General features: G+C 43.1%; 1 protein-coding gene across 2 annotated transcripts in view; it reads left to right on the forward strand.

Annotated features, from left to right (window-relative positions):
- The first annotated feature begins 6 nt into the window (after positions 1–6).
- Positions 7–11,719, forward strand: part of SACS (sacsin molecular chaperone) — a 45,904-nt gene continuing 34,191 nt past the window's right edge. For both annotated transcript variants that reach the window (XM_046664727.1, XM_046664728.1), the window contains exons 1-5: positions 7–119; positions 365–515; positions 6,801–6,888; positions 8,069–8,154; positions 11,055–11,166. In XM_046664727.1, the coding sequence (XP_046520683.1) occupies positions 109–119; positions 365–515; positions 6,801–6,888; positions 8,069–8,154; positions 11,055–11,166 (448 nt within the window). In that variant the 5' untranslated portion in view covers positions 7–108. The remainder of the gene's footprint in view (positions 120–364; positions 516–6,800; positions 6,889–8,068; positions 8,155–11,054; positions 11,167–11,719) is intronic.

Raw genomic sequence — 11,719 nt, forward strand, 5'->3', positions numbered from 1 at the left:
GAGGTTCCCGCCCTCAGGGCCCGCGCCGGGCCTTTGGGGGCGCCGGGGCCGGCCGTGAGCAGGCGCGGGCGCGCTGGGGCGGGCGCGGGCCGCGGCGAGGACCCCGCGATGGGGGAGAGGTAACCCCGCCGGGGCCGGGCCGAGGGCCGCGAGGGTGCCCGCAGCCGAGACCCTGGGCGGGAGGGCGCGCTCGGGCGGGCGCGGGGCGCGGGCCGCGGCGAGGACCCGCGATGCGGCGGAGGTAACCCCGCCGGGGCCGGGCCGAGGGCCGCGAGGGTGCCCGCAGCCGAGACCCCGGGCAGGAGGGCGCGCTGGGCGGGCCGGGCCCCGCGCCGCCCGCTGAGCATCCCTTTGCTTTTCGCAGGTGGCTCCGGGTGACCGTGCTCCCCGGCTGCGCGGGCTGCAGGACCGTGGCTGTGGCGGCGTCCTGGACCGTGCGCGACGTCAAGGAGCGCATCTGCGCCGAGACGGGCTTCCCGGTGTCGGAGCAGCGGCTGTGGCTCGGCGACAGGGAGGTAGGCGCGTCCCCGCTCCCCGGTGGCACGTGGGTTCTAGCGAGTCGGTGCGCTCGCTGATGGTGAAACCGGACTGGTTTTATTCTTGTGTCATGGAAGACAAATGCTCGTTTCGTGGTCACCCTGGAAGTAATGCTTTGTAAATAACAGAAAGAAAATGACACAGGTGTGTTCCTATCGGTAGTTGTTATTTTTGTTGACTTATTTCAACATTTGCGTTCCCCTCCCCTGTTTTGTGTGAATCTTCGCTTCCTGAAATTAAGATACTTTTTGGATGGTTATTATCGCCAGAGGGTTCTGATGTTTCTTCTTTAGAGACATTATCATTGGAGTGACTTAGTCATTACTCATATTTTTCTAGTTGTGTTATACATTTAACTGGAATACCGGTAAATATCTTCACCTTCTATGTCTTAGAGGTTCCCCCCATTTTTGAATTACAGAAATTTAGGACTGAAAGGATTTAATACAGAAGCTATTATTTTGAGGAGTAAATTTATATTAAAACGTGTGAAGTGCAAATGAATGACTTAGGAGATAAAAACCTCGGGGAAAAAAAGGACTATTTCATTTTGTCACATAAAATCCTTTAAGATTGGTGATAACTACAGTTTTCTTAAAGGATGAGTTAAATGGAGACATTTTACTGAAAATTAACTTATTCTTTTACCCTAATAAATATTTTCACTTCTTATATGATAAAAGAACATCATTTCCAGGAGTTAAAGGAGGCAAAACAGAGCTGAGCAGATATGCAAGGAGTGCTGGAGCCTCACAGAATGCCATGTCAAGTACTGGATCTCCCTACTACCCAGTACAAGCATTCGTGAAGTGCTCCATGCCTGTGATTGTTAATCCCTCAGTATAATCTTGACCTTCTGTGTCCCTGGGTCCACTCCGGTCTCTTGCCCACTTAGGCACAGATTTCTGGTTAACCTGTTCTTCTGTTCTCCACGGATCAGTCCTCCTTGCTGGTTCCGCACGGTGCTTGGTGGCATGCAGACAGTGACTTGATTGAGGGCTCTGGACAGAGTTGAGGAGCAGAGCTTGTCATTCTCACCACTTTTTCTGCGCTGCCCTCTTATCCACTCTGTGTATGCTCTTCCTGGTTCTAGACTCACTTCTTTGATTACCCCTCTGCTTCTGCTTTGTTATCTTGTCCTCTGGATGTCGTCATACCCAAAGGCTCAGCTATGGCTTAGTCTTGCCATTAAGTGTTTTGGGAAGTGTCTATGCAAAATGTGGATATGGGATGGTGAACGTGGCAGTGGAGCATAGAATGTTTCAGATCGCGTGTGGGGGTCTCATTAGGAAACTTGTGCTGGCGTGAGGTAATGAGGTTCTAGACCACAACTGTAGAGGTGAAACCGAAAGGAAAAGATATGCGAGAGATTTTGTAGAAGACAAAATTATGGCAGTTTAGCACCAAATGGGTGTGTGTGGGGGGGAGCAGTGGGGGGTGGTTGGATGTAGAATAAGGCAGAAGGCCTTGCCAAGGATGTTCATGAGCCTTGAGTCAGACCAGGAGGATAGTGGTTCAGTTAGCAGAGATAAACGAGTACAGAGGGTCAGCTAGTTTTGGAGGAAAGGCGGTGATGAGTTTGCTTTTATGTATGGTTCAGCTGGTGGTGGAGCATAAAAGCAGCATCTGGGAAAATGCACGAAGTGGTAAGTGACCTATATCCGACTTCTTCTACGGCCAGTAGGTGACAGAGGCCACATTAATTGACGTTTTAGAGAATCTGCATTCCTCTTTCTCATAGGAATGGGATAAAACGAATTCTAACCAATTCTAAGGTCTCTGCTATGTAAGAGTCTAGACTAGAGAGTGATATTCAGCAGGCAGCTGCCGGCCTGGACTGAAGCTCAAGGGATAGAGGTCAGTGCTGGAGATAGAACTTTGGGAAATAACTCGCTCAGCACACCTCTCCTTCTGTCCTTTAGTGAACTGCGTTGGGAATATGATTAACATCTAGGGAGCAGCTAGCTGTTCCACACACTGTCCTAGGTACTTTGCATATAGCATCTCATTTACTACTCAAAACTACTCATGAGTAGTTATTACTAGTCCATTTTGCAGAAGAGTAAAGCTAAGATTCAGAGAGATCAAGTATCAAATCAGGAGCTGAACCCAGGTCTGTCTGATTCCAAAGTCTGTGGACTTTTTATGGCACACCATAGAGTCTGTCAGAGTGTCAGTGGGAATAAATAAAAGTTAAATGTAAAGTTCTTTAAAACAGGAGAAAAGCTTAAACCATTAAAGATGAACTTGAAAGTCGCGGATGGCGCTCACCCAGGAAACAGGAGAGGGTGCACTTCTGTCCTGGGTCGGAGATGATGGCGTGTGACCTCTCCTGATCTGGGAGTGTAGTCAAGCTAAGACGTACTGTCAGAAAGGGTTGCCATATATGTACATCTTTCACAAGTGGTTTTCTTTTCCTTTTTAATTCGAGACTGCTCAGAACCTTTTAGATTTGAATTAATGGTGAGAATTCGAAATATTTCAGGGTCAGTGGGAAACAAAAGCTGTTGGCGACTCCTTGTGGCTCCCTGGTTAGGTCGGTAGTGGATGTGGTTAGCTGTGGCACTTACTTAGTCCTCGGTCTTTCTGGGTCACCTACCGTCCTCTTTCTCTGTGTCTCTCTTGTGATTTTCTGGCCTGGAAGTGGACCTTGTAAGTTCTTCACTTGCCCTCCTGTCCCGTGAAGAGACTGATGCTGTTCGTTACAGCTGTGCGTCTTTTTGCTGGTCCTTGTTGCTCTGTTCCTAACACATTTGAGCCTCAACCCAGGAGGTTTGAAATGCCACTTTCCTGTCTTTTAATTGAGGGAGAATGTCCTCCCTGTGAACTCTTGGATCTTGAGAACCTCCTTGTGTCCTTGACAGCTGAATAGAGGGAGACGTGTTGCGAAGTCCAGATGGTGATTGACACTGCATTGTTTGCTTAATCATTTAGAGAGTTATTGTTTCATAGTGAGAGAAAATGAGCATCTCTGAGGTTTTCAAGGGAGGCTGAGGCTGGCATGGACAGAGACTCATGTTCAAACTATTTTATAATATCACTCTTTTTTTATTTTTTTTATTTATTTATTTTTTAAAGATTGGCACCTGGGCTAACAACTGCTGCCAATCTTTTTTTTTTTTTTTCCTGCTTTATCTCCCCAAACCCCCCCCGTACACAGTTGTATATCTTAGTTGCAGGTCCTTCTAGTTGTGGGTTGTGGGACGCCGTCTCAACGTGGCCTGACGAGCGGTGCCATGTCCGCGCCCAGGATCTGAACCCTGGGCTGCCACAGCAGAGCGTGCGAACTTAACTTAACTTTTTATTTTTAAAGATTTTATTTTTTCCTTTTTCTCCCCAAAGCCCCCCAGTACATAGTTGTATATTCTTAGTTGTGGGTCCTTCTAGTTGTGGCATGTGGGATGCCGCCTCAGCGTGGCTCGATGAGCAGTGCCATGTCCGCGCCCAGGATTCGAACCAACGAAACACTGGGCCGCCTGCAGTGGAGCACACGAACTTAACCACTTGGCCACGGGGCTGGCCCCCAATATCACTCTGTTTTAAAAACAAAATATAAAGACTGAAGCGGGCAACTTTTAAGATTTCATTATCTCTGGAGATGAACAGAGACATGCTTGGTTGGAGTGATTTAGGGTCCAGGAAAGAGAAAGGCCCAAGCCAAACCCCCAGATCTTGGCAAGCTCTGGAGGAGAAGGCAGAGAGCACTGCTGAGGGGGTCTGTGTGCTGTACTTCTCCTAGAGGGTCACTTCCCTGTAAACAGGCCACGGATCACCATCTACCAGAAGTTCACTGTCAGACTCTCATAGCCGGATGCTCACGTGGGTCTCCTCTGCTCTCCCTCCTTCTCAGGTCCTCTTTAAGACCAGGAAACTTCTTCCTGCCTTACAGATAGCCTTCCTTCCCCCTTTCTGCCTTTCTTCCTTTAAATGTACCTTAGCAGTACTGAATTGGACTAGTAATCCTTGGCTTATGCATGGCTCTCGTTTAGTAATTAATTAATCAGTTAATTAATTAGCAATAGAATGAACAACCATGGTGATGTCATCTGACGGGAGAACTAGAACACTGTTGATATTTTATATTTACCTCTGTGCCTCTCCTCCCCAGCCTGTATGCCTGTCTTTCTTCCCTTACCCCTTGGTGTTTATAATTCTGGTGCCTTTTTTTTGTAGTTGTTTTAATAGTTTTATCATTAAGTGTGAGTGTGTGTGTGTATATATGTATACCTATGTATGTATATATATGTGTGTATAACCTAAATATATAACCTAAACAATATACTGTTTACTTTTAGTTGATTATGAACTTTATAAGGAGCTTCTTATTCTGTATGTAGTAACCTGGAATTAGCTTTTTTCACCCAACATTATGTTACGAATGTTCACCCAAATGTTTGTGTAGTTTAGTCCATTCATTTTTCATGTTGTATAATATTCCACTGTATCCATATGTCATAGAATTTGGGTTGTTTCTAAATTTCTCTTGTTAACAACAGTGCTGCTATGATTATTCTTATCAATATTTCCTGTGCAAAGAGTTTTTACAGGCTTTGCTTTTAGATTCAGTGGGAATATGTCTTTAAAGTGCTTTGTAAACTGGGAACTGTAACAATGTGTTCAGGCTTTGTTTTAGAAGTGGGGACTAGAATGCAGATGATATACAGAAAGTAAGGAGATCAGATGGGAGATTGTTATGAAAATCCAAGAGATGTTGAGAGTCTGAACGATTGGAAGTGGAAAACAGCAAGTTAGATATGAGAGAAATTGAGAATGGATATGCTTGGACCTAGAGATTAATTGGACATGTGATTTGGAGAAAGACAGAACTTTTCCCCGAGCTTTGCCATTAAAGTGACCGGGTAGAAGTTGCCCTGTGAATGGAGATACAGAGTAAAGGGTGAGAGAGAAGTGTCAGAAGGGAAGCTGGTGAGGTCACCTTTCGACAGGTTGAGCTTTGGGAACCTTGGGGGTATCACTGTGAGATGGGTGGTAGACAGTTGGAAATACTGAATTTTTTTTTTCTTGGAAGAAGATTAACCCTGAGCTTATATCTGCCACCAATCCTCCTCTTTTTGCTGAGGAAGATTGGCCCTGAGCTAATACCATGCCAGTCTTCCTCTCTTTTACATGTGGGATGCCACCACAGCATGGCTTGATAAGCGGTGCATAGGTCTGCGCCCAGGATCCAAACCCATGAACCCTGGGCCACCAAAGCAGAGTGCGCAAACTTAACTGCTATGCCACCAGACTGGCCCTGGAAATACTGGATTTTTGATATGGTAAATGATGTCCTTCACACCCCGTCCAGGGAGTAAGTTACAAAGGTGTGAGATTTTGGTAATTTTTTGCAGACTGTTGACCTGTAAGAAATCACTCCGTAGTAACTCCTAGGAGTAAACCTTTGGAGAGAAGGTTGATCTGGCTTTGAATTATTTGCCTTATTTTTTGTTGTTGTTTATTTATTTATTTGCCTTATTTTTAAAAAGGCACTCCAATACAGTGCTTTTGTGGGTTGTGATTACATTGTATTGGACCCTGCCTTTTTGAGAAACAGAACAATCACCGCAAGAAAATGAGTGCGCAGGTGTTTGTCAGGGAAACGGTTGACCACAGCTACTTCAGAGGCTGGAGTCCTCCTTCGCACCTCCTTCCCATGACACCTTTGTGGGAGCAGCGTTGGAAAACATTGGGTGTTTTCCAAAGTGTATTTCTAGGAACAATACCCTATAAGATGCTTTTTGAAAACAAATGGAAATAAAATTTGCTGCTAAAATTTGTCAAATACTGCTTTCTAAGAAAGTTTCTTTCTTTCTAAGCAAGCTACCATATGTATTAATTTGCCCGAAAAGCCAAATTATTCCGACTAATTTGAAACATATGTTTTTTGTCCCCTAATGTCTGTTGACATCCCCTGGAGCTCTGTTCTGAGCATTACACTTTGGAAATGCTGATCAAAAGGATGATTTTGTTTATGTTGATAATCCTGATTCATCATAAAAAGTTGAAGTTATTTTAAGGTGGAAATGTGTGTGTTTTTATCTATTTGTAATTATTCAGGGGAAAATCCTTTACATTTTTAAATAAAGTTTTTGACTAAATTTTTGTTCTTGGAAATATTCACTTCTCCAGAGCAACTTACTTCCAGATAAGAACAGTTAACAGGCATTATTTCTTAAGTGAAAAATAAAATTGAGGTAAAGTTTTGAATTTCCAGTATTCGGCACTGTATTGCTTTTCATATGTTTTCTTTTCTTTTTCTGCAGTTATCTGACTGGATCCGGATTGGAAACCTGACTTCCAAAGATCGTCATCTTTTTGTAAACCTTCAATCAAAAGGCTTAAAAGGGGGAGGTATAACATTGACTTGACCGGGAGTATATGCCATTTTTAGTTGCAAAAAAATTATGTTTGGTTTAAAAGTGAAATGAAAGTGTATACGATTGGGATGTCGTGAGGGGCTGTCAGGGCCGGGGAAGACAAGGCGAGTGGAGCCGCTGACTTGTAGGAATGCGTGGGCTATAACAGTCTGTCAGACAGGGTCCCCTGTGGCTTGGTTTTGGTGGATGGTTGTACCCAAATGATGCAAATAAATTTATAGTGATAATTTTGTTCTTTTAAACACAGATTTCTTTTTGACTTATATACAGATTTTTTTTTATTCTGTTTGTCTGAGAGATTACTTCCCTTCTCTCTGTTCTCCCTGCACTTTCCCGTCACGGGTCTGAAGGCAACCCGGTCAGTCGTTTCTAAGAGTCTCTAGTTTAGGAAGGGTTTAAGGATATTTGAACTGGACGGCCGTGGAGACAATGGCTGTGCCGAATTTCAGAACAATCCCTCTGTGGATTTGAGTCTTTTCTGTCGGTTGAGTTTGAGAATATTGAGACTGTCTTATTAGGCACCACTGGCTTTGGCTTATTAGTTAGCGTCAAAGCACCCGCAAAATAGTGCCATTTGTTTCATTTGCTTGGAGAATAGCAACAACACCCCTACTATTTTCTTTATTCTTGAATTAATAATCTTTTGTGACATTTAGTATACTTTTGAACTTATTTTTTTGTAAGGAAGATTAGCCCTGAGCTAACATCTGTTGCCAATCTTCCTCTTTTTTTGCTTGAGGAAGATTGGCCCTGAGCTAACGTCTGTGCCAGTCTTCCTCTATTTTGTATGTGGGATGCTGCCACAGCATGGCAGATGAGTGGTGTGGAGGTCTGTGCCCAGGATCTGAACCCGTGAACCCAGGCTGCTGAAGGGGAGCATGCTGAACTTAATGACTATGCCATGAGCCTGGGCCCCTGAACACTTTTTAAAAATCAAATTGGTAGTTTAATTAAAAATCTTGAGATTTGATAAAATTGAATCTTTACTTTGTACTGAATTTGTTAGGCAGGTAGGTTTTCGCACCACAGTGCTGCAATAAAGTAGATGAAGTTGTAACTTGTATGATTTGACTGTGTCTTGGAACCACGTAACACATTGGAAACAAGCTGTGGGATTTTTTTCTAAATCATTTTAAATGTGTTCTCTATTTTAGGTCGATTTGGTCAAACAACTCCGCCACTTGTTGATTTTCTCAAGGACATTTTAAGAAGATATCCAGAAGGAGGACAGATTCTTAAGGTAGGGCAAGTATTGTATTTGTGTGTGAATTTACTTGGATAAAAATGAGATGGGATAAAATGACTTAGATGTCCTGTTAGTCTTTAAAGTTTTAAAAATTTCGTGGCGATCTGAATGGCTGTACTGTTCTGCCTGGCGCCTGCCGCACGCGCTGGGTGGGGTGGGCTGGGAAGGGAGTCAGTGTGAACAGATGAGGCTTCTGAGGCAGAGGAGCTTCTGAGCTGCTATGTGCTGTAATCCACACGGTGCTGCTCTTGGAACACTCTTTGTAATTTTATGTATTTAGAATAATTTAATTTAGGGTATTTTATGTAAAACATTGTGCAGGGGCATTACAAACCAACCAACCGACCAAACAAACAAAATAATACAAAACCCGTGTTCAGGGGCTTTGAAAAGGCCCGCTTGACCCCTGGATTTAGAGGTGTGCTTTTTGGGAGAGTTTATTTAATAGGATAATTATTTTAGTTATTTCTATTTATGATATATTCCTTTAGTTTGAATATGCTTATTTAAAAAACAGAAGACTGAAAAAGCATAAAAGAAAGCAACAATGGAAGATATTGCAAAAATTAGATTTTATGTTTAAGCTTGTGTTTAGAGCTTGTGTTTGAGAAACCTCCTTAATTAGTTGTAAAAGTAGATTGGTTATTATGCATGTTCCTTCTCATTAATTTATTTGGTGTTTTTACCTTCAATATCTTAGCCCTCATATTTTCTAGTTTAGTTGGTAAATTTTTGGAGAATAAGGACTAAGTGTGTTTAACTTAGCTTAAATCGTCCTACTCGGATCTGTGCTGCGTCCTTAGTGAGGTCTCGTCAGTTCAGGAGTGAGGGAGTGGGCTCCTGTCGTGAAGCGTGGGGCGCCTGTGAGCGAGGTCCGCGCACAGTGCTCCAGTTGGCAAGCAGCTGCTGTTGAGTCCTTCCACTTTGCTGGTTGTGTATTTGTGTGCTAGCTCGCTCAATATAATCTTTGTTGCTTGGGTATTTTAGTAGAATTCAACTGTTGTAGGTTTAAAAGGAATCTTAGAAATCACCCAAACTTAGAGCACCATGTTTTGTGATGTTTGCTGGAACAGGCCCAGAGATATTTTAGTGACTTGCCCAAGATCATAGCAAATTGGCACATTTCTTGCCTCCTCTTCTCAAAATCGGTTTGAAAGAGATCCCCTGAGAAAGAACGTCCCCTCCTGTTGTTTGTTCCCCTTGAGGCTGATAGCTAGAGCCCAGGACTTGGAATTTTATCTGTAGTTTGTTCCATCTCTGTCCCTAAAATGTACATAAGTACAAATAGATGTCCAAATGAAAGCAAGATCCAGCCCGGAAGTGCTATCATTTTGTAAGTTAACCTTCTGTTCTGTTGCCTATTTCATTCTTATTTTGTCTTTTGTATATCATATCCTACTGCAAATAAGGTTGCTAATTTTTAGGGATTCTGTTAGACTGACTAAGGGAGGAAAGGTCTTTGAAATTCTGTGAGAAGTAGGCAGTGTGGAAATAGAAGGAGTTGGTAGCTGGAAAGCAGGTGGGTAAGGGCAGGTGCGCTTGCTCCTGTTGGGGGTTGCACGGGTGGGCTGAGACTCCCCGGCCTTGAGCTGTGCGCTGGGTGACTAAACGCCTTCACCTCACTCACATCTGCCTTCAATTCTGCACTGTTCTCTTCCTCAGTCTGACAGTTGTCTCGTGTGGCACTGTGTCACCTTTCTGCTCTGATGAACACTTTGCTGTTGGCATTGCCATAGTATCAGCATACGCTCTCTTCACTTCTTGCCCATCCCCACCTCCCTGTCCCCCACCCTCCCACCCCCATTTAGTGATACCAAGGTGCTGGGAAAGTAAAAAATAGTTCTCCCTGAAGTTAGAGGTTCATGGGTGTAATAATACAGGGTGAACTGTTGTGTTTCTAAAGACCCATCCATTTAAAATAGAACCACTTGATTTGGTTTGGTCTGAGTCAGAGCTCATCTAGGCCGTTGTCATCTTGTGATTTTTCCTTACTTGAGACAAGGTCTAGAATAAACTAGGGACAATATCTCTGGAGTTTGTTTCAAGTGTTGATGATTATGGTGTTGGCTCAAGGAGTCGGACTCTTATTTAAGAATCCTGGAGCTCCCTTCAAGGGGACCAGGGCCCCGCGTGTTTTTGGGAGATGTGTCAAAGTGATTGGGGTTGTTGAGACTGGGTTTTTTTTGAGGCTATGGATGGGTGTAAATCTTGTAGTTTGCCGTTTCCTTTTCTACATTACATAGTCTGATCACACATCTGCCCACCCACTCACCCACCGTCCACCTAACGAGTAATGTTACTACCTTCTTTATGAGGGAATGAGCCCGTCCTTGCCTCCGGAGCTTTCAGCGTAGGGTGGGAGAAAGGCGTGTTGCTATCTCAAATTCTCAAGAAAGCGGCATGTTAATGGGTGTGTAGACTGATACATTTTTCTTCTAGAAAAGCAGACTTTGGTAAGTGAATGATAACTGACGGTTTCTTTTTAGTAACTGCTCAAGAATGAGGTACCTGTCCCAGCCGACAGACCAATCTGTGCAGCTTTTGGAAATGGAGTAATTTGTTTTGAGTGAAGCCTTCGGGCAGATTGTAAATAAGAGACAGAGTTGTAAATAGTCTCAGGATTTATATTTAGAGGCTAAGAGATAGCAAGTTAAAAAATGCATTTAGGTATGTACAGTTGGAGAAAGACTCATGTTCTTTCAATCAGACTCTTTTATGGATGTAACAATTATTTCCAGATGTATCCTCACCACATCTAAAGATAATGATGCAAATAGTGGGTTTCCTTTACTTAAATGTAATTACTTTTTTTTAAATATTACAGGTAGATATGAAGATGGGCAGTAGATTACTGTATTGCTAAATATTTTTTCTTTGGTATATTTCTTTACTAGGAATTAATTCAGAATGCAGAAGATGCTGGAGCCACAGAAGTTAAATTTTTATACGATGAAACTCAATATGGAACAGAGACTCTTTGGTCAAAAGATATGGCGCAATATCAGGGTAAGAATCAATAATTAGTTGGGGGAACAGAGTTTATTTTATGTACTAACAGGTGATTTTTAGTGATTTACAATAGTCTGTTTAATGAACAGTCTAATTACCACCTGTACTTCACTTCTTGGCATATTTAATTCCACTTCTTCAGATGTTTTTCTCTGCTTTTGGTGGGCAGGTATCTCTGCTAGTTTGTAATTTTAGAAAATAAAGAATAAAAATCTCCAAACTGAAAGTAATGAGCAATAGAAATACATAAGCCTCTTATTCCATTCAGACAACTTGTGAGTATTTTGTATCATTAGCAAGAGAAAAGGACACTCTTTCCATATATATAACACTTCTCTGCACTTGGAAAGAAGTAAGAGGCTGTGCTTTTGTGAGTAATTTTCTGCTTTTAGGGTAGTCTTGAAGTGTTTTGAAGTGGGGTGGGGGAGATTGAAGGAGAGAGGGGAATAAGGAAAATGAGAGGCAGGACAATAAACGAAGCATAACCCGTAGACCCCTGATGCCTCAGTCCTCCTCTCTGAACTGTGTGTCTCAGTCCTCCTCTCTGAAC

Source organism: Equus quagga, chromosome 6 (assembly GCF_021613505.1).
Source record: "Equus quagga isolate Etosha38 chromosome 6, UCLA_HA_Equagga_1.0, whole genome shotgun sequence".
Classification (NCBI taxonomy): domain Eukaryota; kingdom Metazoa; phylum Chordata; class Mammalia; order Perissodactyla; family Equidae; genus Equus; species Equus quagga.